Genomic DNA, 27,828 nt, shown 5'->3' with positions numbered 1-27,828 from the left:
GACGAAAGGCCCCATGAAATCCATCCCCCATACATCAAACATTTCTACCTCCTGAATTGGGTTCATGGGTATCTCGTGTCTATGGGAAATGTTCCCGGTTTGTTGGCATTCATCACAGCTCTTTACCCATAAATGTGCATCTTTTAACAATGTTGGCTAGTAGAAGCCCGACTCCAAGACCTTCGCAACTGTCCTCACTCCCCTGAAGTGCCCACCATATGGTGAAGTGTGGCATGCCTGTAAAATAGAAGATTGTTCTATCTCGGGGATACATCTTCGGATCATGTTATCAATACAAATCCTAAACAGATATGGCTTATCCCAATAGTACATGTGACAATCATGAAAGAACTTTTTCTTTTGAACAAAGGAAAGGTCATAAGGAACAATACCGCTCGCCAAGTAGTTTGCAATGTCTGCATACCATGGCGCTTCCTCGAGACTCGTGGCTAGTAGTTGTTCATTTGAGAAACTTTCCAGAATCTCTTCTACCTCAACCTTCTTCTCAGCTTCTTCCAGCCTAGACAAATGATCAGCTACTTAGTTCTCCGTTCCCTTTCGGTCACGGATTTCCAAATCAAATTTTTGCAGCAATAGTACTTATCGAATCAGGTGCAGTTTTGACTCATTCTTCTCGATTAAGTACTTGAGAGCAGCATGGTGAGTGTAAACAATTACCTTCGAACCTATCAGGTATGACCTGAATTTGTCAAATGCGAACACCATTGCCAGTATCTCCTTCTCGGTTACAGTGTGATTTAACTGGGCTCCATTCAGCGTTCTACTTGCGTAGTATATTGGATGCATCATTTTATCCTTTTGCTGCCCAAGAATTGCTCCCACATCATAATCACTCGCATCACACATCATCTCAAATGGTTGCTCTCAGTCGAGTGCAACTATGATAGGTGTTGTTACCAGTCTCTTCTTTAATTCCTCAAAAGCTACCCTGCAGTCATCAGAAAACAAAAAGGGTGATCTTTTTCAAGCAATTTACATAAGGGGTTAGCAATTTTGGAAAAATCTTTTATAAATCTCATATAGAAACCGGCGTGCCCAAGGAAACTTTTGATTGCTTTCACGAAAGTGGGTGGTGGAAGCTTTTCTATCACATCAATCTTTGCACGATCTACCTCAATACCTTTACTTGACGCTAGGTGCCCCAAGACTATACCTTCCTATACCATAAAATGGCATTTTTCTCAATTGAGTATCAGATTAGTGTCCATACACCTTTTCAAATCTCTTCTCAAGTTCACAAGGCAATCATCGAATGAGTTCCCTACCACTGAGAAGTCATCCATGAAAACCTCCATTATCTCCTCTACCATATCTGTGAATATGGCCATTATGCACCTTTGGAATGTGGTGGGTGCGTTGCATAGTCCAAATGACATTCATCGAAAAGCATAGATTCCATAAGGGTAGGTGAACGACGTTTTCTCTCTATCCTCTGGGGCAATAGAAATCTGATTATACCCCGAGTACCCATCCAGAAAGCAGAAATGAGACCTCCCTACCAATTTATCTAGCATCTGATCAATGAATGGCAGTGGGAAATGGTCCTTCCTAGTAGCCAAGTTCAACTTCCTGTAATCCATGCAGATGCGCCAACCTGTGACTGTTCGTGTAGAGATCAACTCGTTCTTCTCATTTTTCACTACCGTCATACCTCCTTTTTGGTACACATTGCACTGGACTAACCCAGTTGCTGCCAGAGATTGGGAATATGATTCCCGCATCCAACCACTTAATAACTTCCTTTTTCACCACTTCTTTCATGTTGGGGTTCAACATTCTTTGATGTTCTCTTAAAGGTTTGTGCCCATCTTCCAGTAGAATCTTATGCATACAGAAGGCCGGGCTGATCCCCTTAATGCCTGCAATGGTCCACCCAATTGCATTCTTACACTCAGTCAGTACCTGCAAAAGTTGGTCTGCCTGCACATCTAACAAACTGGCTGAGATAATAACAGGTAAAGTTGAGTCAGGTCCTAAGAATGCATACCTGAGATGGGATGGCAGTGGCTTCAGTTCCAACTTTGGTGGCTCTTCTATCGATGACTTAGCTAGAGGAGTTTTTCTTTCCTCTAAGTGCAAGGGCTCAAATTCAAGCTCCCTTATCCAAAAACCTCGGCCTTCCAGAGCCAGTACCCACTCTGCCAAGTCTTCACTATTACTTCATCTAAGTTCACGAGACAAGCTGCTAGAGGGTCTTTAATGTTCAGTGCCTCATCTTCCTCCACAAGACTACATCCACCGCGTCTATTAGAGAGCAATTTGCAAATTCACTTGGTCTCCGCATAGATTTCTTCACGTTGAATGTTATCTCTTCATCATTTAATCTCATCTTGAGCTCTCCAATTACACAATCAATTAAGGCTCTCCCAGTGGCCAAGAATGGTCTTCCCAAAATTATGGGAATTTCCTCATCAACCCAACTGTTAAGGATGGCAAAATCTGCTAGGAACACAAACTTCCCAACCTGTACCAATACATCTTCTAGAATCCCAGAGGGCCTCTTCACTATTTGATCAGCCAGCTGTAGTAACATAAACGTGGGTCTAGCTCTTCCAATGCCTAGCCTTTTGTAGATAGCCAAGGGCATAAGGTTTATGCTTGCTCCTAGATCACACAGTGCCTTAGCAAATGCAAAGTTGCCTATTGTACAAGGGATTGTGATACTCCCATGGTCAGACAACTTCTCAGCTATGGGTATCATTACATTAGCACTGCAGGTTTGAGTTAGTGTAAACATGGACAAGTCTTGAAAGTCGAACTTGCGGGACATCAAGTCCTTCATCATCTTCGCATAACCAAACATCTCCTTTAAAGCATCAATCAATGGAATGTTTACCTAAATTTGCTTTCTCCAAGAATTTCTTGTACTGCTCATCTTTCTGATACTTGGACAATCTCTGTGGGAATGGTGTTGGAGGTCACTTTTTCCCTGTGATCTGATTTTTCTCTTATCCAGGCACTGTTTCCACTATCGGATCCGGTGCAACCTCTGTCTCTTTCACAAATTCTTCTTCCTTGTTGATGTTCTCTTGCGCCTGTTGTATCGTCACCTCAGTTAACCCTGCTGAATTGTCTATCTCTACGGGTATTAGCACCAATATCTTCGTCGGTCTGCTTTCACAAGCAATGTTTTGCTCCCGATCTAAGTCTCTACCATTTCGGAGACTCACTACCATCAGATGCTTTGGGCCCTACTCTTTTGGATTGATTTGGGTGTTTGCAGGTAATGTCCCATGAGGACAATTATTTAAGGCCATGGAAATCTGTCCTAATTGGATCTCAATATTCTTTATTGCTGACTCATATGAGTCTAACTGTCAGTTAGTTTTCCAGTGGACCCAATAACTTGTTGCATCATTCTCTCAAGTTTAGAAAACCCATCTTCATGTCCCATAGACTGTTATTATAGAGGTTGTTGATAAACCTGTTGCTGATTTTGCTGGTTGTAACCCGGTTGCCTTTGGTAAGGCACCATTTGACCCTGTGGTCGCATAGCCCCATGGTTATTGTTGTTGTTGTACTGCTGCTGAGTTGGTCTATATTGTTGATTCTGCTGACCCCAATTCTGAACACCTGGTCTCGGTCCCCGTAATTGGCCACATAATTCATGTTCTCCTGATATTGTTGGTTATCCACGAGCAAACATATGGTTGATTAATGCATGATGTACATAAACCCCCCATTAGTTGTATCAACTATGTGTATCTGCTGCTTCTAGCCTGATTCATCAACCTTTTTGGTGAGGATGCTCATTTGTGTCAGTAGAGTGGCCATATTTTTAGCTATGGAGTTAGTCAGGTCTAACGCCACTGAGTGAACCACATGAGTGATTGGAGCATTTCTTGTCGTCCATCCTGAGTTTTGTGTCATCTTGTCAAGTAGGATCTTGCTTTCTCTGAATGTTTTGCTCAAAAATGCTCCACCTGCTGAAGCATCAACATTGACTTTCAAACTATCTGCCAAACCCATGTAAAATCTCTGCCCCAACATCTGCTGCGGAATACCACAATGTGGATACGTAACTAGTAGACCCTTGAATCTCCCCCACATTTTTTGTAACGTATCTATTGGTTTCTGTCTGAAGCTCAATATCTTATAATTTTGCTAAGCAGTCTTGTTGGATGGGTAAAATTTGTTCACAAATTGCTTGACTAATTCCTCCCAACTAGTGATGGAATTTATGGGGAGTTAATTAAGAAAAGTCTGAGCTGCCCCAGTCACTGAGAATGGAAATAACAACAGACGTATTGCTTTCGGTGTCACGTTGTGTTACCTCTGTATGGCACAGATTGACAGGAAATTATTCAGATGCTACTGAGGATCTTCAACGTATGACCCAGAGAATAGTCCCTTGTTCTGCAATAAATGTAGCATATTATTTGTGATCTGGAATGAATTCGCTTATATCTGAGGGACTACAATGGCAGTTAATAAGTTGTTAGTGGTGGGTTGCGCCCAATCATATAGTGCTGCTTCTAGCACAAGAGGCACCATACCCTGATCGTTTGGGTCATTTACGTTGTTCCTATTATTTGGGTCATTCTCGTTGTCTCTGTTGTTTAGATTATCGTCTTCCATGTCTGGTTCAATTTTTTCGGTTGAGTTCTATTGTTGTTTGTCTTTCTTGTTTGCATGGTTCAATGCCTTGAATACCTTCTTAGGATCTGATAATGCTTCAAACAATTCACCAGTTCTTGAGGAGTGTCTAGGCATGCACCTGTAATAACCACGGCTACAAACGTTAGAATTTAAATTATTAGTTTAAATTGAAGAAAATTGACTACAGTAAGAATTTTTGCACTTCTTTTTAACTTCAATTAATAACACCGTTAATTCCCCGGCAACGATGCCAAAATTTGATCACGCCCAACTACACCTTATAAAAAGGAAAAAGCGGTCGCTGCAAATATATTCCGATTAACAAGTCCAGAGTCGAATCCCACAGGGAATTAACTTATCAATCACAGCTATTGAACTCACAAAAATTCACGTATTCAATTTTCAGGATATTTGAATAACAAATTGGGTGTTTATTAACTAAATGTTACGTAATAAAAATGCAGCAATAAGAACTAGCTATAAACGGTTTGTAAGCAAGAATGGGAATGGTCTAAGGTTCTGATTTCCCCTCTTGTCGGAATCTTTTCCGCTATGTTTGTAATAAATTTGCCTAAGTCTTCTCTATCGATCATGAGCACTCTGACTGTCGTAAATCTCTCCCGAGTAATTACAATAATATATTAGACATATTCTCCTGAATTATGCTACCTGGCCTTAATTACAGTTTACTTAGATCGCACTCAAGGTTTCGTTATCCCTAATCCCACCTTTAAACCCTTCGTATTGATATCTCATATACGTTAGAAGTGATGTTGTTCAACAACTACCTAAATATGCACTCTCTCCCGAGTAATACATACTAAATAGGCACAGTCGATTGAGGGTCCTTCAATCAACAACAATCACAATATAGTTGAACAAACAGAGAAAATATTATGGCAAATCTATGTTAACATACCAAAAAATTCATCCTCCAAGAGGTTCCCTCAAAACCCTAGGTTAGAAGTTTAGCTATGCATAATCGTTTCCACAGTCATAGCAATATAATTCATCATCAATGATAAAAACAAGAGGAAGAAAGGTAAAAACTCTATGCCGAATCTTCCGTCTTACTTCTTGCTTGTTCTTGCCTTTAAAATCGCTTCAAAAACCTTGATACCTTCTTTTTGGGCGAGCTCGGCTTCTTATAGGTCAAAGAGGGTCGCCCTTGAACTTACAAATTTACCCCTGAAATAAAATTCCTCGGAGGGACGAGCGCAGCCGCGGTTGGACCGCGCATAATACCTTCCTTTCTGCCTGACGAGCGCGGCCTGAGCGCGGCCGCGGTTGGCCCGCGCTTTTGGAGTTCAGTCAGTCTTCCATATTTTTGCTTCTTCTTTTGCGCGCACTCACCCCCGATTGACCTTTCTTGCTCCAAATTAACTCCAAACACTCTTTAATGTCCTCATAGTTAGGAATTGCTCCTACAAAGCACAAAGTTCATAATTAGAGCCATTTGTTGTCATTTAACATTCATATAACAATAAAGTATAGCTAAGTTGGAGCGTAAATAGTAGCTAAACTACATAATTATCGTCTACTATCAATATGTATTTTGATTCAGATGTCTTAATCTTAATACACATCTTGATATTCAGACATGTATTCAGATTCAGATGTCTTAATCTTAAAAAAAATAAATGAGGCCTTAGTGCCATAAAATATGTACAGTTAGACATTTCTATAACAACATCTTTATATAAAAATCATTCACTATAAAAGTCAAGTTTTTTTGGAACAGATTTTTATGTTATGTTATAATTTATGTTCTTTATAACAACACCTCACTATAGCAGCCAAAAAATATCGGAACAAACGAGGCTGTTATAAAGAGGTTTGACTGTATAAAAAAGGGTAGTTCGGTGGACAAAGCATTCCATATTCACATAGGTTCTGGGAAGGGCCGCATCTCAGAGGGTCTGATGTAGACAACATACTCTAACCTATGCATTAGTGACCGCTTTCACGGATCGAAACTATGACCTTTAGGCTACACAGAGACAATTTTAACGTTGCTCCAAAACTCCCTTTCAATGTCCGAGGAAGGACCGTACTCCAGGAAGTGTGATATAGACAGCCTACCCTAATACAAGTATTAGTGTCTACTTCCACGGCTTAAACCCGTAACTTATTGATTATTACGGCATATAGTGCCATAAAATATACTATTATTATGCCAATTAAGAATGTTTTAAGTATGACGCATGGGATGACTTGGGGGAGCTTGGCTATTTCATGCTGAGGTGAAATAAGGCCGGTAAATGACTGACTTACTAGCTAGCTACTTCTTCTATTTATCATTATTAGGGGTCGTTTGGTAGCATGCATTAGATAAGCTAATGCATGCATTGGCTTTGTATATTAATAATATATTGTTTGGTAGATATTTTGAATCTATGCATTAGTTATGCAAGCATTAGTTATACATCCTATTTGATAGTATCCTATGCATAACTAATGCATAAAAAACAATGGTATTAGCAATGCAATGGGTTTTAATGCATGTATTAGCTTAGTTAAAGACAAAATTGTCCTTCAAAATTTATGCTTGATTAAAATATGTTAGTTATTATATGAATGCAAGTTCAAAATAATCCAAATAGTGAGAAATAAAATTATATCCCTAGTAAATAAATAAATACTTAGCATATTTCCTTTTTTATAAATAAATATTTAATTTTATTTTACAATATAGGTAGACAAATAAAATAATTTTTTTAAATTTTTTCATATAAAAACATTTCTCAACATATGTTTTTTTTAAAAAGTTACAGTGTGAACTAGTTTTGAGGGCATTTTTGTAAACAAACAACTCTTTTAGAAATTGTGTAATACTTTAATACATCAAACCAAACAATGGATAAGAAATATGCCAGCATAACTAATACCAACATAATTAATGCAAGCATAACTAATACCAGCATTACTAATACACCCTATTCAGCATTATTCTTATACATCCTACCAAACGACCGCTTAGAGTGAAGTAACATTTGATTTAACTTTGTGAAAGGCGTCATATTATATTAGACTCATCCTCAGTCTTGTTGTCATACTTAGAATTCAAACAGAATATGCTCATTCGTAGTTTTATTTTGTATTTCATACAACTGACATTAGTTGTGTGAGGCGCCTTTTTGTCTCACAAATTTGTGGACTCCAATCTTACACTTCTGGACTCATAAAAATCCGGGTCTACAAAACTGTGAGACAAAAAAAAATGCCTCATACAACTAGTGTCAATTGGATGAGACACAGAATAAAAAATTTCGTCCATTCCTTTCTGGTCATATAAGATCGCTGGCGGATTTGTTTGCCTAAAAATGACTTTGACAAAGGAAATTGTAGTATTTGAACGTAAATATTAGTTTAGGAGATTTTCCAATTTTCTCCTCGGCAACTAAGTGGGTGTTTGGACATAAGAATTGTGAAATACGTGAAAATGCTATTTGAATATTAGAATTGTGTTTGGACATAAATACAATATGAAGTTATTTTTGAATTTTGTGAGTGATTTGAAGTGAAAATAATTAAAAAAGAATTTTTGGGTGTTTTTCATATTTCTGGAAACGTTTCGAAATTCAACTTCGGCTAAAATTTGAAATTTTCATGGCCAAATAAATATTCCAAAAAAAAGAAGAAAAAAATTCCAAAAAAAGTACTTCCTCCGTTCCAATTTATGTGAACCTGTTTGACTGAACACGAAATTTTAAGAAAAAATGAAGACTTTTGAAATTTGTGATCCTAAACAAGCCAAAAAAGTGCCCAGAGTATTTATGTAGTTATACAAGCTTCTCATTAAGGGTAGAATTATAAGTTTAAGATAAATTATTACCGTATTTAGAAAGGGGTCATTCTTTTTTGAACGGACCAAAAAAAAAATATATTCTCATAGACTGGAACAGAGGGAGTAATTTTTTTTTTGCCAAATGGGCCCTGAGACTTGATTTATCAATCATCGGGAATCCTCGTAAAAATAGCACAAGATAGCCAATTTTCAGACTGGTCATTCAAAAATAGCCAGCGTTTATAAAGTCATTGAAAAATAGCCACTATTTTGCTGCAACACGAAAAGTTCCAGCATAATATACTGGAGATCGGTGCACGTGTATATGAACTTCTAGCATATTATGCTGTAACTCCAACACGCGAAAAGTTTCAGTATATCATGTTGGACCGGTATATTATACTGGAGTATTTTTTCGGATTTTGAACAGCGTTTTCGTTCAAATTTACTTTACATGAAAAGTGACTAAATTTCAAATTCTTTTGAAAATGCAGCTATATTTGAATGATCACTTATAAATCTCACTATTTTTTAATTTCTCCCAAAATCCTCACGATCCGGGTGAACTTCTATTTTCAAAACGCTAATTGTTCCTAGATGCAGAGATTATATTAGCTTTTCAAAACGCTAGTTGTTCCTATTATAATAAAGAGAAAATGCATAAAGTGCTCATTAAATTTATCCGGAAAAATCAGTTACACACCTAAATTTTACGGGCGACTTTTTACCCCCTCATTCTTGATCAAAGTGTATTAATTATCTATCTAAAATTAAAGAACCACTTTTGTACAAGAAAGTGTTACACACGCCCCGGTCACGTCAGAACCACATAAATGCCATCTAAAAAAAATTCTGGTTTTTCCTTTTTTTTCTTTTGAAATTTTTCGAGTTTATCCATCACTTTCCTCCGTTTTCTATAGTACCCATCAACACCCATATTCCGCCATGAAACATCAAAGCTCAAACTGTCCAAGAAAACTTTATTTCTTGACTTTCTTTTCTCTAATATAGCTTATTACATAAAGATATTAAAATTATTAAACTTGAATGTCAAATTAGTTACCCAACCGCCCCATCATTCCACATATCCTCTTACATTCATCCATGGTCAAATCTCAAATCAAGATCCACTTGATTTTTTCTTTCTATATCTTAAATTTTAATCTTCGTAAATGATTTTATGTGAGACTATTTCATCGGAATTTTATTTGCTGACAGTCTTTTAGCGAATTTTTTTTTTCCGGCATACCCCATTACTTTACTTTTTTTCCCTTTTCCTTCCCGTTTTCTCTCTTCCTTTTTTTTTTTTCTGTCAAAGACTTCTAATTAACTTAGCATCAAAGATGCTGTCGGATATAGTGGTTGCATTAACAATAGAATTTTGTAGCTTTCACCATTTAACTGGCGTACCCGTTTTTTATTGCTACTCTTGCTTTTTTTCATCAACTCAATACTTAAAAGTGAATTCCAAATAAATCCAGAACAACAAAAGGTCTGTTTGGAAAAAAAAATGATAGAGATGATTTTTGTTGTGCCTTGTTAGTTCATAAGTCAGGTCATTTTAACTGCAGGGACGAAGAAAAGGAAGAAAGTGAAAGAGCAGAGAAGAAAAAAGAACAAAAAATAAAACGAAAAGATTAAGAAAATGATATTTGTTAAAGCTAATTCATTTTTTACTTTTTTTTTACCAGCCACGCTCTTTCAAGAAAGTGTAAACATGCTCTCTGCCAACCCACCTCTAAGGGGGATAATTAATACACTTCGATCAAGAATGAGGGGGTAAAAGATCGTCCGTAAAGTTTAAGTGTATAAATAATTTTTCCGAACAATTTAATGAATATTTTATGTATTTTCTCTATAATAAATAATAAAAAGGATTTTTTCAACAATCATAATGATGTTTGTGTAGACTAGTAACACGACTTTGGGTGGAGTAGACTCGATAATTTTTTTTAACAGAAAACAACCACATTCTGAAGAATAAGATCTCTTTACCATTAATTAACGAATTTGAGTCATGGATATTAATTTTTTTTTTAATAGAGACTATTTCCTCTTAAATCATACACAATGAAATCAAAATTAGAGTCCATTTGGCCAAGCTGTCAAAAACTACTTATATTGAAAAGTATTTTTTCAAAAGCGTTTTAAAAAAAAATACTTTTGCAAAATAGCAGTTTGTGTTTGACCAATTCATTGAGTAGTACTTTTTGCAAGCATATTGTGTTTGACCAATCTTTTTAAAAAATACTTTTAAGTATCAAATTATGAAAAAGGACATTAAATGTTCAATTTGCGGTTAGTATTATTTAGAAAAGAATAATAAATTTAAATATTTATTATAAAATAATTCAATTAAAACATAAAACGTAAAATAAAAATAAAAATTAAAAATTTCAATCAATATAAAATATAGTTATTCCAAAGCAATAACATTGAGTGCTTGGTATTACTTATTGTTTATATGATAATTTAAATATGTCAAAATACATCATTCGATATAAATTTAAAATCTACTCTTAGGAATAGGAGAAAGAGAATAAACATATGATTAAAATAAAAAAGAGAAGAAATATATAGTAGAAATAAAAAGGAAAAGGAAAAGAAAAATCTTAAATTAATGAGGCATAATTTGAAAAATATAAATTTACTGTAAGGTTATTTTTGTCTTGAATAAATTAATTTACTGCTTTTGCTTCTGCTTTTTGGAAGAAGCTAGAATTTGTATTTTGTAGCTTCTCCCTAAAAGCAGAAAAACTGCTTCTGCTGCTGCTCAAAAGTATTTTTTCATTTTAGCCAAACACCTTAAATTTTCCAAAAGTATTTTTTTGGCAAAAAAGTACTTTTGGCCTCCTACAAGCATGGCCAAATAGAATCTTAATCACGTCATTAAATTCCAAACTCCATAATTAAGGGGTTGTTTGGAAAGCCACCCGATAAATGGAATTGGTGTAATTACTAGGGTAGTAATTACGCAGCCTAGTAATTATACAGTCTAATAATTATGACGACTTGTTTGTTTGTCACTACGTAATTACACTGTAATTACAAGCATGTTGTTTGGTTGCACAAGTATAATTACACGGTTAGATTAAATTTTAAATGAATTATCAAAACTTAAAAGTTAAAAATAATAAATATATGCCTATAAATAATTTTTTATAAGTATAAATGATATTAGATTTGATATTTAAGATGCATATTTTTTCTTGAATGTACGCTAATTAGTAATCATATATTCATAACTAATATTGTAAAAATAATTTATATATATTTCAAATTAATAATATTTTATTTATTTAATTATAAAAACTAAAAATATATATTTTATAAGAACATCGTGAAATATATGTTTAATAAAATAAATTAATATTTATAAATATATTGCCATAACATTATGCAAATGTTTGACAAAACTAATCTACCAATTCTAACTAAAAAAAAATTAAACAACATGTGATGTGAAATAACAAACCAATACTACCAAAACAAGTAAATTGGAACCATAAATATAGCACAATTTCAAACCACCCCCCCCCCCTCCAAACAAAAAAACTTATACATATGTCAAATTCCAACATATATAATAAAAATAAATTTCAATACAACTTAAGATAAGGAAATATAATAAGTTCAAATCTTATTCAACAACGAAATTTTCACTCATTATATGCCAAATTTATTAATGACTCATTATTTCTAATATTAGGAGGTGTAGTTTTAAAAATTAGAATAATAAATGCATTTATGCTAAATGAAGAAAATAAAATAAAATATATGAGCAATTACATGGAATCGCAAGAAGTAAAGGTAGAGAAATAAAAGATAAATAATGTACAAAAAAATATATTTAAAATCTAAAAAGAAATAAAAAAGTAAAAATAAAATAATGAAAATAAAAAGTGATAAATAAAATAATAAAAAATAAATTAAATAAAAATAAAATGGAATAAATTAAAAAGTAACCTTGTAATTATACAATGTAATTACCACCAATTCTCACCTCCTTTTTGAGAATTGGAGAGTGTAATTATAATTCTCCAATTACACCTAATTATATGATGATTAAGTAATTATTTGCCCGACAAATATTATGCTGATCAAGTAATTACTTGCCCGACAAATATGGGAAGGAAAAAACTAGAAACCACAGTCCTCAAAATATCCACTTTCTTAATACAAGTTACAACGAACCTCTTGGGGTGTGAACCGTGCGACTTTGCTTGGAGCTTAATGCTCGCTATCAAGGTCTCAATGTCAATGTGTGATGGATTCAAGTGAGGAACAAGTCTTTTGAGTGGATTTAAGCTTTGGCATTTACCTATTTATAAATCAATTAAGACAAATGATAATTAACTTATTATCACAATTTAATTCTCTTGATATTGTTTCTCTTTACATCATGCAATGTTTATATATATATTGCTATTTGCACTTTGCCCTTTTCTGGACCTTATACGAGATGTTTTATGCATTAAGCTCAAGGGCGAATTTGTATGAGAGATTATGGGATACGTGAACTCACGATCTTCCGTAAAATTAGATATTTTTACGTGCATATTTTATAAAATTGGTATAATATTAATGGTTAACATCTATGCGGATAAATGTTGTACTTGTTTGAAGGTTGAGTTATTTATCAAGAGAAATATAAATCAATTCCCACTTAGTAGATTTTTTTCTCTTTTTTTGATAGTGCACTCATGTACTAAAAATTTTAGATCTGTCCCTGACCGGGGTTTTTTTTTTTATTGCTTAATAATTTCAAAATTTTGAACGGCATAGTTGGTTTAAATGTGATGTATATGTAATTTGATTTTAAATTCTGAAGTGAATATTTTTCGGTATAATTATATGTATTTACAGCTCACTTGTTCCACAATTCAAGCTCATTAAATGAAAAAATTATCTCCATTCAGGATTATTTCATTCTCATAACTTTTATTAAAGGTGAAAAATTTACATTCATCTTATCACGCTCGCGATCAGACCGACTAAGTTATTCCATTCAAATTCAAAACCTCTTATTAAAGATGAAAAATTTATATTCATCTTATCACATCCACAATCAGACCGACTAAATTATTTCTTTGGTGAATTTTGGTATGATTTATAAGTATTTAGAACTCACTAGTTCGAAAATTCAAATACTGGCTATGTAGGACCTATTAAAGGGAGAAATGAGCTCTATCCTCGGGGGTTATTCCATTCTCATAGCACGAACTCGAAATCTGTTATTAAAGCTAAAAATAATTTCATTCATCACACTTTAATTGGACCGCCTAAATTATTGGGTAAAATATATAATTGGTCGGTCGATCGAAATTAATCACATTCGCTAACTAAAAAGTATAATATATATATATATATATATATATATATATATATATATATATATATATATATTATCGGCTATTATTTTGACGAGGGACTAAAATTATATATTTCTTTATATTATTATTCCTTCGGTGAAATAAAAATAATTTCCCACCACTAAAGCCAACCACGGTGGCGGCTTTTGTAATGGGGAAAAGGGAACTCAAATAAGGCAAACCAACTAACTGGTTGTCTTATTCCCATCATTACACCTACGACGCAGTGTAGTTTTTTTAGCGGCTACAGTTCCCCTCACCCCAATCCCCGCCTATTTATTTCCCTTCATATTCAATTCATCGCTGCAGCAAAAATTTCTGTTGCAGAATTCGGGAGAATCTCTGCCCTTTTTCAGATCCTAATATTCACTTTTTTCTGCTGGCCGAGCTGAAGAAACTTACAGTGAGTACCAACATTATTAACAACTTCTTGTACTGTTTCGTATGTATTTTTTATACTCATTAACCTATTTACTTTTCGGTCCGTCCAAAAACAGAATGACTTTTTTGCTTATTTGGAAATAATTTACCTTTATGCCCGCATAGAATATATGTGACTCATTTTATATCGCAAGTTCAAAAATATTCACTCTTTTCTTAAATTCCGTATCCAGTCAAATAGTTTCATTTGATCTACTATCAAGAGTTCTTTAATCTTAATGCCAGATGAGTTTTAGGGAGAAACATATTAAGTGAGAATCCATGTAGTCAATCCCAACTTGTTTGGAATTGAGGTGCAATTGATTGTTATTTTGTTGTTTTCGGTTCGTCAAATCAACTATGTCATAATCTCAAATTAGTTGGAGTGAACTATCTATGTAAATTATCTGTATCAAATATCAATTTACTCCGTAAATTATATCTTTGCTTCATTTTCTTATGGACTGGAGTATGCTTTTCACATAAGCAGAATTTGTTTTTCTCGCTTTTACCATGGAAAACTAGTTTAGTTTGTTTTACAAGTGTATTTCTGTGATGAATACAATCATTTTCATGCCTAAATGATTTGGAACATTTTTTATTAAATAACTGGTGTCGGAGTCAACTTGCGCGATCGCTAGGTGTCTGCTACAGACAAAAGCACTGGTAACTCTGCCCACTAGACTTGGGCAGATAGAAAAGAATCACATACATTAGTAATTTTTTGCATCCGTTGAAGTTTGAACATGAGACCTCATAGTTCTCTTCTTACTTCCTTGACCACTAGGCTGCACCAATTGGGTGCAATTTGTAACAGTTCTTATCAAACAGTTGGGTTCTTCTAGTGAACTTCTGCTTTTTCTCTTTCTGAATTCTTTTATTCTGCCTGAAAAGCATCATGATTTTAATAAGATCAAACATTTATGTGTGGATAGGATCAAGAATCTAATGTGACAAAAAGTTAGGTATTTTAGTAGGAGTAAGGTAGAGGGGACCCATACTTCCCCGAATTTCTGACCAGATCACAACTGAGGTTTTAAGATTTTTCTGATAGGTTCTTGTAATCCAGCAGTTCTGTTTTCCGTTGTGCAAGTAGAAGATTCTACTGCACAAATTTGGACTAAGTTGAGATCCTATGGAGAAACTCGTGTTTCAAAATGGTGTCAAGAAGGATCAGTTGCTTTCTGCGGTAAATGATGACCATGGTGGAGTTATAGTGGAATTGAAGGAGCCTATGGACACCACTGTCTTCCAAAACATGCTTAAAGCTTCATTATCCAAGTGGAAGTTGCAGGTATGCTGCCTTTAATGCTCAGTTTTGAGTAAAGATGAGCATTATCTTGATGTTGACTGTCCACCTTTTTTTAGCTTCCCACTGAATTATGCTTGAGAAATAAAAAAAACCAAATTTTTTCGTTGTCCATTATTCGTTGATGTATGTGTTATGCCACATGTTTCCCCTTACTTACTGGCATTTCGTATTGTTCGAAGTTCAGTCACCATTGTGTTTGTGGTTGATTGTATAAAATGAGAAGCTTCTGTTGACAGCAATGGCGGTGCAAACTTAATAAGGCCTATAATTGACTCAATAGTTTTCCTGTTTTGCTGACAAGACTATAGCAGTTTCCATAAGAACTAGGTGCCTGGCTTCTTTTATGGCTGTTCGACAGTCTTCGACTTGCATGATATTATAACCTCTTACAGTGTCGCATAAAGTGAGCTGCGTAGCAAGAATAGCTGTGTAAATACAGTGTTTAAGGTAGCGGACTACTATTTCGTCTCTCAGTTCTTTTCTTCTAGTTTGACATTATATATTTTGCAGGGAAAGAAGGGTGTTTGGATTAAAGTGCCAATTGAACTTGTAAATTTGGTTGAAACTGCAGTTAAGGTAATTTCTCTATACTTTTTTGGAACTTGAATAGGATAGTGTTGACATTGACGTAAGGAGGTTCTTTCGATTCCATTTTGCACACGTAAACGTGTCCTAGACTTGCTACTCTAACTAGAGGCTTAAAATCTGTACCATGTCAATTTTTATTTTTTCAGACAAAAAAAATTGCTAATAATGCCAAAACCATTGATTTATGGCATTGTGATATATCATGTTGTTGTTTAAGATGTTGCTTGAACTTGGAAGTTGAAATTAGAGAATCGCCCTTGACTCTGAACATAACTTTTTCAATAGAATCTACTATGAGAAACTACTTAACAACATTGTTTAACAAACTCAGGTTCTTAATTACTTCATATCATACTTTAGGTTGAGAAAAAGATATCAATGGCTTTGCGATGAAATTGATCCAAATGTGTGACATTGACCACAGGAAGGGTTTTGGTATCATCATGCAGAACCTCATTACCTGATGCTTGTGTATTGGATTCCTGAAACTGAGAATACCATCCCAGCAAATGCCTCACACCGTGTGGGTATTGGCGCTATAGTCTTAAATGAGAAAAGAGAGGTAACTCAGACTTCAGAGCTACTCTCATTATATGTAATTATTTGCTACTGTTCTGGTTTTGTATCCATGTAAAGGGAAGAATAATGTGTTCATCTGTGATTGTTCTGCTTTCCTTTGTATCTTATTCCCTGATTGAATGATTACACTTCTGTTACTTTAAAGTGGTATATATAGCATGGACTCACTGCTTCAATTGGCTTTTCATGATGATTAATGGTTGATTTTAACCAATTAACTAGACTCTATCTGTCATGATGGAGCCGGGGCTTATTTTCATATCACGCCTATGAAAAAAGCTTTTGTACACTTCAAGTCATTCTACTGAAATTTGCAGTCTCCGCTAACAACTGGCCCTTCTGATGCAATTTCACTTTTTAATGTGTGGAAAACACAAATTTTTTTACTTGTCACTTGCTACATACTGGTGGATTTACTGATGTATTAGAGACCTTTGTGTGTAAATAGTTTGATTGCACATTAAGTTTGCAATGAAGGAAACATATTTTCATCATTAGAAATATTTCTTTTGTCTCAGACCACTATGCTTGAGCATCTTGGTTCTGACTATTTACAGGATTCCCAACTTTCCAGTCTAAGTTTGGGAAATCTTTTGCTTTTAGTTGCTTGTTGTCCAAGAAAATAGCGGCAGATTAAAGGGAACTGCAGTATGGAAGATCCCTACTGGCATTGTTGAGGAGGTATGCACATTAGCTGGAGCTAAATTCAGCAGCAAAAGTTAGTTGTATGCCCTCTAAACTGTATGTTGAGCTTTTATTCTGCAGGGTGAGGATATATTTGAAGGTGCAATAAGGGAAGTAAAAGAAGAAACAGGAGTAAGTTATTGTCTTTTGAAAGCTACATAATGTGTTATTTTCCTGCTGTACATTTGATGGTATTGCTTCTCTGATATTTGCTGTGTTTCATTTATTGCAGATTGATACTCAATTTCTTGAAGTGCTTGCATTTAGGTAGGGAACTCGTGCCATGTTAATTTGATTAGCATAGTATGAAGGAGGACATTCCATTCGAAATGAAGTAGACGTTTTGCCTATATTAGATAAAAGATTAGTTTCCCCGATATGTCTTTTGGAATTTCTTGCTGATTATATTGAACAGTTGACAAAGGAGGAAAAGTTATTTAAATGGGAAGTAGCATTTTGAACGACTGGAGTACTGCTGTGTAAATCTTCTCATATTCAAAACCTAGAAAATTTTGCTCACTGTCTGCATTTCTGCAGCAATAACATTTCTTATCAACAGGCAAACACACAAGGCGTTGTTTGGCAAGTCAGACTTATTCTTCATTTGCATGATGCACCCTTTATCATTTGACATTCAAAAGCAAGATTTAGAAATTGAGGCAGCACAGGTTTGTCAAGTTCAATTTAACAATATTCACCAGTGTTATTAAAAGCCATCACTTCATCGCTTCAAGTGATGAAACGATGCAAGGCAAGAGGTTATTGCTTCATGGGTGAAACGATGAGTGCAAAGTGAAGCAGTCGGTACTTTGACTCTCAACTTTGAGGAGTTGGACTAATATCGCATATTGTATAGTGAATACTGCAATTAGTCATTATAGTACTAAATTGACATATCTTTGGTACTATTTGATTTTCCATAAATTTTGAGCCTCATTTCAAAGAAGTATGTGTTGCTTCACTTCGAGCTTTTTGCTTCAAATCCCATGGACCTTGTTGTTTTTTGGCGCTTTCGCTTTTAAAAACACCAGTACTCTCTTAACACGGTACTACTGTCTTGCAGTGGATGCCGCTTGAAGAGTATGCCGCTCAACCTTTTGTTCAGAAACATGGCATTTTCAAGTACACCAAAGATTTATGCTTGGTGAAGGCAGAAAGGGATTACCCGGGCTTTACTCCTGTGCCGATAACATCATTTTTCGATGGTAGTACGAGTTTCCTGTATTTCAATAAGGATGGTCTGGACCAGGAAAGCTCTGCAATTCATCTCTGAAGGAAGGTTATACTGGTACTTGAATTCTTCTGTAACTATTTTGATCTAATTCATAAGTTAATATTTTTTCATAGTATTTGTTTTGATTTCCTATATGCAGTAATAATCTGTATTTCCAACTTATCTTTGTGTCATATTATCTGCACGTTGCACAATGGAAGAAAAAGATCTATATGGACGATACCAGTTAGTCGGGAATACATGCTACTTTAAGTCCTATATTTTCTAGTAATCTTATAGTCCTATTAGAGATTTTGATGCCAGTAGAAAATATAGAGAATCTCTAGTCCTTTTTATAAATGGAGAAACATAGTAAGTGCAAGACAACCTTGTTCTTCACTTCATCAAAACGAAGATCATGTCTTGTCCAATCCCCCAAATACCATTCGCCTTGTCCTCTACCAACAACAAAATAACGAATCTGCAGATACCTTTTAGCTTGCACATGAGAGACAGCGAGAGATAGATTTACTACTAATCAGAAGAAGGAGCTTTACGCTCTTGTTCTCAGTTACACAAATACTATTACAAAGGGGAAAAGCCCGAAAAGGTCCATATTTGCCCATGAACTCTTTGGAATTGCTCAACTTTAATATGCCTTTCGTTTTGCTCCATTCATACTCTTACATTTAACAAATCGTTTCGCATTTGCCCTTGCCATAAACGAAGTTCCAGCTTAAAATGGATGGACGTCACGTATCCTTTTCAAACTCCATATCAATTCAAATACTATGAGCCCGTTTCGCCATAAGAAATTTTTCATTTGTTTTCGAATTTTTTTTACTTTTTTTCGGAATCAGTGTTTGTTCATGAAAATTTCAAATTTCATTTGAAGTTGCATTTCAGAATTTTCGAAAATTTGAAAAATTTCAAAAAACTATTTTAATTTTTTTTATTCATGTCCAAACATAACTCTAAGTTTCAAATATTATTTTTACTTAAACTTTTTTTTTCACTTTTTTTTAAAATTTTACAATTCTTATATCCAAACGCCCACTATATGACGGAGAAAGTTAATGGCTCCTTTATTGGATGAAAGTAAGTTGTTTCTTAACGTCTCATTGGCGATTAAATAAGCCGCGACTCTATGGAGAGAGACTGGTGAGATAGATAAAGCTATTTTGAGGCGAGCATAAAAACCAAGTACTGGTTGTCTCATTCAAAGGGCAGTGAGGAATCACCACAATTTTCAAAATTGGACCACTGAAATTTGTTAGTTGTCAAAGTCATAGGCAACGGTGCCTAAGCTATCTATCACTCCAGTTGTCCACTACATAGCCAAAAATAGAAGACAATTTTTTTACCTTTTGGATTAATGGAACAAGGTGTAATACCTTTATCAATTTTTTTGAGTTCGAGTAATGATAATACAAAACATGCTCAATGGGACGCATTTTGGTGTTAACATAGCATTTTATAGTCAGTTTTCGGATTGGTCATTCAAAAATAGTCACCGTTTACGAAGTCAATGAAAAATAGCCACTATTTTGCTGCAACAGAGACCGGTCCCGCATAATATACAGGAGTTCGGTGCATCTGTGTACGAACTCCAGCATATTATGCTGGACCGGTATACTTTGCTAACTCCTGTATAATATACGGGAGACTGGAGCACCGGTGCTCCAAACTACAGTATATTATACTGGACATTTATACTTGCTATAACTCCAGTATATTATGCTGGAGTTCTAGTGTACTTATGCTGGAACTCCAACTTGAACTCCCGTATAATATACAGGCGTATTTTCCGGGTTTTGAACAGTGTTTTCGCTCAGATTTATCTTTACATGAAAAGTGGCTAAATTTCGATTACTTTTGAAACTGAACTATTTTTGAATGACCAGTTGTAAATCTGGCTATTTTTAAATTTCTCCCCATTTTAGTTCATAGTGGATCGACCGACACAAATTCGAATTAATCAAATTAGTGAGTACTGATTGAGATCCCTTCACTATTCTTTAATCAAACGTTTCGGATTTCAATCTTGCGATAAAAAGACTTCTCGATAGGAACGTCTTTACGTCACAATTGGCCAATCTGGCTCTAATTCAAATTGATCGCAGAAAACTACACTTAATGATCCTGGAAATGAATGGTCTTGATTTTTTCACCATCGCTTGCTCCATGGGAAAATCTTTAAGGTAAAAAATAAAAAATGAAGCAAGCGAGAGATAACTTGTTAAATTTGATGTTCTGTCCATAGGTCAAGCGGGGTAAAAAATTAAAATCACCTACTTCCAAGGTTATTCTTGCAAATCACCCAATTAATCAAACGAGTAAATTCGGGAGAAATTCAAAAATAGTTAGATTTACAAGTAGTCATTCAAAAATAGCCACAGTTTCAAAAGTAATCGAAATTTAGCCACTTTTCATATAAGATAAATCTAAACGAAAACACTATTCAAAATCCAAAAAATACTCCAACATAATATACTGGAGTTCCAACATAAGTATACTGGAACTCCAGCATATTATAATGGAGTTCCAGCATAAGTATACAGGAACTCCAGCATAATAAACTGGAGTTCCTGTATAATATTCTGGTCCAGTATAATATGTTGGAAGTTCATACATAGGTGCTCTAATCTCCCGTATATTATGCTGGACCAGTCCCTGTTGCAACAAAATAATGGTTATTTTTCATTGACTTTGCAAATATTAGCTATTTTTAAATGACCAGTCCAAAAACTGGCTAGCCCGTGCTATTTTAACAGTAAATTCACATACCTAATCATTAGACTAAAAAATGGAAATTTAAAATGGACGACAAAAATGGCAGCTGAAACATGTAACAAGTCTGACATGATTTATGGATCACAACTCACAACCCAATATAAAAAATCCCACTCATAAATTAATAAACAAATATAATAAAAAACAACAAAAACCAAAATAAGCAACAATAAAAAGAAAGTTTTAAAAGAAAAGGAAAAAAATAAAGACACTCACAAAACCAACCAGCCATCCTAAACCTAATACAAAGTACAAATTACGGCCAAATTTGCAATACTTAATTACTTATGACAGTAATAGCCTCTTTAATCTTCAAAAAAGAAATAATAAAACAGAAAAATCTAACAAAATAAATGCTTACAGCAATACAAAGAAAAACCACATACTCAAAACGCCGGCAACCACTGGTCCACCGACACTGTAACTAAACGTGCCGTTATCATCCGCCGTCGAATCCGCAACGTCGTCACTAGGACCATCCGCCGGTGAATCCGCCGGAGTATCAGCCGCCGGGGCCGCCTTGTGTTTCTTCTTCTTAGATCCTTTAGGCGACGGTGCATCAGCTTCCGGTGCCGGTGCCGGCGCCGGAGTATCCGCAGGTGCATTCTTAAACAACTCCTTAGGCATCAAAACCTTATTAATAGTAAAAATAGCCAACGGCTGTTCATCAATTAGAGTTCCGGTAATCTTCGCCGTCACGATCTTCGTCTTCAATGTCACAACGTTACCGTCATTTTGCACGACGAAGTCGTACTTCTTAGATCCGTCAGTAGCTAACGTGTTCATTACGCCATTGTTCGATTTCAAGCTATCCATAGATTGATAAACTGGAACTCCGTGATACTCAAGCAAAGATTGCTTCCCTTCCGCCGTCAATTTCTTAAATTTCGGAGCAAAATTCTTCATTGCATCATCTCCAGGGCAAAATACAGTTAATCCGCCGTCAACATTGTCGTCAAATGTCTTTTCAGCTGGTGAAGATAATAAAGTTTCAGCAAATACTTTACATCCATGAGCCGACATTAATGAAGTAATATTCATTTGACTCGGTTCTGGTGTTGGAGCTTCCGCTGCAGCCGACGGCAACATTGTACTGATCTGAATAACGGAAATATTGTACGGAATTTCTTCGACGGCTTTGACAAATGTCGCCGGAAGATTACCGTGGTTTTCAGCCGGGCCGAATGCGACTTTACCGCCTTTGAGATCTGTGATGTTAACGAACCCGGTCGAACCGGGAGCTGAACCGGTGGCTTGGAACATAGTGGCGGCTAAAGCAGTACCGTTAGTGATTTGGTGGAGTTTCTTAGCACCGAAGTAATCTAAAAGGACATGAAGTGAAATGACGTTTTTTATAGTGTAGATTGAGAGGTGTTTGGAGAGTAGCTCCGCCATGCCGGCATTGTCGACGGCGCAGACGGTGATGGTTTCACGGTTGTTAATCTCGGCGGCGAGATGGGTTTCAGTTAAGTAATGGTTGAAAGTTGAAAATTGTGGGTATTTTGCTAGAATCTTTGTGATGTTGTGAGCTTCAGTTGTATTAGGTAAAAGCAAAAGAGCTACTGAAAGAACTACCGCAGCCACGGCGGCGGCTGACCGGAGCTGCATTATTGTTTAGAGAGAGAATACTGTGTGTGTGTGTGAGAGAGAGAGAGAATAGGAGTGGTGTGTATAATAAAGGAAGATGGAGTTTGAGGTAAAGTAGATCTTAAGTGTGAAGTAAGGAGTTGAGGACAGAGTAAAAGATGAAGTTTTTAATTTACAGAGAGTAGTTACACATTAAAGTGGGGTATTACTGTCTGATTTTTGTTTTTTCCTGTTGGTTTGATTTTGGTAGATTTAAGTTTTCTTTTATTAATAGATTTGAAATGATTCATCTAAAATGCCCCTTGACACTAAGCGAATCTAGATTAATCATACTAATGCATTCTAGGTATAAGAAAATTAAATTAAAAATTAACATTTTCTAACAGTACATAACTACATACTAATAAGAAGAAACAAAATCATCTATAAGTTGCACGAAAGTACGCATTTTTTATGAAATTTGAATTTGTAATCTATAGAAAGCCTTATACTCACTCCAGTTTACGTGACCAATTTATTTTTTTATTTTGATCCAAAATAAGCGTCCATTTATATAATCAAAAAAGAATTTAATTTATTTTTACAAAATTACCCTCATGTACATATTCCTAAAAAAATTTCTTACTCCTCACATTAAATATTTAATTAAGGGTAGTTTAGTTATACTAGATATTTTTGCATAGAATTTAATATTTTCTTAATGAGCGTATTAAAAATAAATTGATCACTTATTATGGACCGAAGGGAGTAGTTCAATAAAAATGTCTGCTCGATATACGAAATATCTCGCATTCACGTATGATTTGGGAAAAGGTTGTACCCGAGAGATATAAATATAGTTTATTAATATAAGTGAAAAAACTTTCACACAATGAGTGTGAATTTTACTTCCGGTGATCCTACCCTTTCCCAATCATCTTATATAACAGGAAAATTACTTAAGAACGAAAATGTAGTCTACAAGAGCAATAACATACTTAAGATAATGTGGTGCAGATATTACACCTCTTTTATAAGGGCAGAGAAATTATTTTCGATACGAACGAAATTATTGGCTCTTGAAAAGATTTTCTTGGACTTTGTTAGGTATAAATTATTAGATGCCATGAATACATAAAGAGTAAATAACGACTAGAGTATCGGACAACAATAATTTCTAACCCAGAGAGTTTTTTCTTAATAGTGATGTCGGCATTGAATGTACCAATGTGGTATTTTTTACTTTAAATTAAGGCCAGTGGACCATTCCAATTAAACAAAGGGAGCGGTAGAGGGTGAATTAGCAATATCAGAAAAATACGAGGGGCAATTTGAATAATTGATCACATGAAATAAAAGCACGGTGATGGAATGACTTCCCTTATGGCAAATGTGGGACAGAAATTAAAAAGTTGGGACCCGAAAAATCCAGCTGGCATGTGATGGTATTATGTAGCCAGGTGTACAAGACAGTGAAGCAAGTGATGCGTCCACCGACGGGGTCCACTACAAATTAGCAGTAACGGCAGGCAGAAGTCGAGCTACGGGTTCGGTCATATTATTTGTGTTAAAAAATTTATTAAATATATATAAATATTAAAACGTAATTATAAGTATTTGAAATTGTTGTTCTAAAACTCGGAACCTATAAAGTTAAAATTTTGATTCCGCCGAGTATTGTTCAATGTACTGATTGATTAGTGCGGTGTGTACATTTAAAACGTGTAAGGCTGGATTTAACTTAGTCGCATTAACATCTTTGGAATATTAGATGGTTAAAGAAAAAATTAACTACGCGTATACTCATATCGTATTTTATTCGGACTATCGAGGATTGGAAGAAATTATAAGATTTTACACTTGAATTTGTTGATTTATATATCCTAAACGGAAAAGGGCCAAAAATATTCGTCACGTATTAAAAATGGTTTAAATTTATCCTCCTTCTATCTATTGGGCCACAATTGCCCTAACGTTAATTTTACGGATTAAAAATAGGGAAATTTCACATAAGAACAATTGAGCCCCTGCTTTTCAATTTTATAGCACATATTTTAATTTACAACTAACTAGCCCAAAAATAATAGGTTAGGATTCAACATCCAACTTCAATAGGTTCTAGAAATTACTATTTAATTTTTAAAAAAGATTGCTCAAGCTTTTAAGTTAATTTTCGAATCAGTAATTGTGACTCAAATAATAGTTCAACAAACCAAATCCATTTGGATGGTGAAAATTAAATTTTTAACAAGCTTAAATATGTGGGTTTAAATTTCGAATTTGATTTTGTGAGAAATTTGGAGTGGACATTATTTAGACTTGTTAGAAATAGTATAAGGAGGTTGTATATAAAATTTGAAATCATTTAATAGAGATTTGGACTGGTTTTGAACAAGATTATACATAATTATACAAAAAAACTAACTTCGTCTTCTTTTTTGCGTCTTTTTTAAAATTCAACTCAAATCACTTCAAATTTAAATTTTGAACTCTTTTGATATTTTCAATCAATTAGAACAATACCCAATCCAAATAACTAATAAAGTCAAAAAATCAATTGGGTGCTAAATAAACACTGATTGTTAGAGAGCGAAATTAAATACTGACCCAAGTGTAGTGGTGAAATTGCTGAACTGTAATGAGTTTTAGCTTGGTAAAATCGACTCCATAATTGCTGAACTGAAATGATTTATAGTTATTTTGGGTTAACACGGATGGCTCAGATTATTTATGGATCTGGTCTAATACTTAAATGGACCAATAAATTAGAGCTGCCTATTTAATTAAAGGACCCAAATATGCCATCTCAAAATTATGTTAAAAGGAGGGGTATTTTTAATTCAAAAATTAACGTTAAGGCTAATTGTGGCTCAATAGCTGAAAGGAGGGCCAATTTAAGTCATTTTCAATGTGCTAGGGGTATTTTTGACCCTTTCCCATATCCTTAATATATATATATATATAACGAAAGGGAAGAGCGTATAAGTGGTTCAGAACTCATCTTTGATCACTGGGAAACAAGTTTTATGCACCAATTTTGACAAACTCAGATTAACTTGAAATTTGGTGGATCCATCAAAAATAGCTAAGTGACTAATACTTATTATTTCGCCATAACTAACATTATTTTTTTAGCATTTCTAGGTTATGAAAAAGGAATAAATGATTATTTTCTTTCCTTCGCGTGTTTACATGCATGATGATTTTCCTAAATTTGGTTGACGGACTCCGATTGACCTAAAAATTGGTGAATCCACGGAAAACGGCCTTATGAGCAATATTATCCATGACTAACTTTATTTTTTAGCAATTCGGTGGTCATGAAACAGGAACTGATGCTTATTTTTAATTTTTCGTGTGTTTATATATACATGATAATTTTTCTGAATTTGGTTGATTACTCTAATTGGCTTCAAAATTTATGGACCGATGGGATACGACCTTGTAAACAATACTCACCATGACTAATGTATTTTTTAGCGTTTCAGGGTCATGAAACAGAAATTAATGATTATTTTAATTTTTTCGTGTGTTTATATACATGATGATTTTCGTGAATTTGGTTTCGATTGGCCTAAAAATTAGTAGATCAATAGGATATGGCCTTGTGAGCAATACTCACTATGACTAACATCATTCTTTGGTGTTTCAGGATCATAAAACATGAATTATTGATTGTTTCAATTTTTTCGTGATTTATATACATGATGATTTTTCTAAATTTGGTTGAGGGATTCTAATTGGCTTAAAATTTGGTGGATTTATGGGATGGGGCTCGTGAGTAATACTAATTTCGTGTATTTATATATACGATGATTTTTCTTGAATTTGATTGAAGGGCTCCAATGGGCCTAAATATTTTTGGGTCATGAAATAAGAATTAATAATTATTTTTATTATTTGGGTCATGGCGAAGTTATGATTATTGTTCATTACGTCTTTTTTATGGTCCCATAAAATTTTAGGCGATTCGGAGCGGGTTGCCTGAATTGATGTTGATGACATGGACTATAGCAAACAAAAATCTAGAATCATGTTGAATTCTTGTTTTACGGCCCTAAATGCCAGAAGATGAGGAACGGTCATGGCGAAGCGATGAATATTGATCATTAGGTCATTTTTATGGTCACGCAAAATTTTAGTCGATTCGGAGTCGGTCACCTGAATTCATGCAGATGGTGTGAACTATAGCACACGAAAATTTAGAATCATGCTAAATTCCAATTTTATGGCCCTGGTATGCCAAAAACGAGGAACAATCACGGTGAAGCGATGATTATTATTCATTAGGTCATTTTTAATGGTCCCGCAAAATTTTAGGCGATTTGGAGTCGGTCTACCGAATTCATGTAGAGGGCGTAGACTATAAGACACGAAAATCTGGGAATCGTATTGAATCTTTGTTTTATGGTTCTAAAATACCAAAAACGAGGAATTGTCATGGCGAAGCGATGACTATTGTTCATTATATCATTTTTTCATGGTCCCGCAAAATTTTTGGCGATTTAGAGCCCGTCACCCGAATTCATGCAGGAAGCGTGGATTATAGCACACGAAAATCTAGGAATCGTGTTGAATACCTATTTTATGGTTCTTAAATGTCAAAAATGAGAAATTCGCCCTAGCTAACATTGCTTTTTGGCATTTCAGATTTATTTTATGGCATTTTGAGGTCATGCAATACGAATTTGTGATTTTATCTATTTTTGTGTGTGTACTAATATTATTCAATAGAATTTTTTTAATGGACTCCTATTGGCTTGAAATTTTGTAGCTCCACAAGAAATGACCTAGTGATCAATACTCATTTCTTCGCCATTATTTTCGAGTTCATTTTATGGCGATTTGGGGTCATGCAACACGAATTTGTGATTATCCTCTTTTTTCGTGTGTT

General features: G+C 34.7%; 2 protein-coding genes across 4 annotated transcripts; one reads left to right on the top strand and one right to left on the bottom strand.

Annotated features, from left to right (window-relative positions):
• Nucleotides 1-13,922: 13,922 nt before the first annotated feature.
• Nucleotides 13,923-18,854, top strand: LOC104218885 (nudix hydrolase 2-like). Of its 3 annotated transcripts, none has more exons than XM_009769477.2 (9): nucleotides 13,923-14,182; nucleotides 15,241-15,493; nucleotides 16,022-16,087; nucleotides 16,524-16,661; nucleotides 17,282-17,359; nucleotides 17,444-17,494; nucleotides 17,595-17,629; nucleotides 17,922-18,030; nucleotides 18,426-18,854. In XM_009769477.2, exons 2-9 carry the CDS (start codon nucleotides 15,335-15,337, stop codon nucleotides 18,633-18,635), a joined length of 846 nt encoding a protein of 281 aa, XP_009767779.1. In that variant the 5' UTR covers nucleotides 13,923-14,182; nucleotides 15,241-15,334; the 3' UTR covers nucleotides 18,636-18,854. The 3 variants fall into 3 exon arrangements, with proteins under 3 accessions (XP_009767779.1, XP_009767780.1, XP_009767777.1); XM_009769478.2 differs by having other exon boundaries at nucleotides 13,956-14,182; nucleotides 15,272-15,493; XM_009769475.2 differs by having other exon boundaries at nucleotides 13,956-14,182; nucleotides 15,254-15,493.
• A 2,615-nt stretch (nucleotides 18,855-21,469) lies between these two features.
• LOC104218886 (fasciclin-like arabinogalactan protein 1) lies at nucleotides 21,470-23,098 on the bottom strand. Its single transcript, XM_009769481.2, has one exon. The coding sequence runs from the start codon at nucleotides 22,974-22,976 to the stop codon at nucleotides 21,726-21,728; it is 1,251 nt and encodes a 416-aa protein (XP_009767783.1). The 5' UTR covers nucleotides 22,977-23,098; the 3' UTR covers nucleotides 21,470-21,725.
• Nucleotides 23,099-27,828: the final 4,730 nt, after the last annotated feature.

The sequence above is a fragment of the Nicotiana sylvestris genome, chromosome 8, assembly GCF_000393655.2.
Source record: "Nicotiana sylvestris chromosome 8, ASM39365v2, whole genome shotgun sequence".
NCBI lineage: Eukaryota > Viridiplantae > Streptophyta > Magnoliopsida > Solanales > Solanaceae > Nicotiana > Nicotiana sylvestris.
Note: the sequence above shows the minus strand (reverse complement) of the source record. Positions and strands in the feature narration are given on the sequence as shown.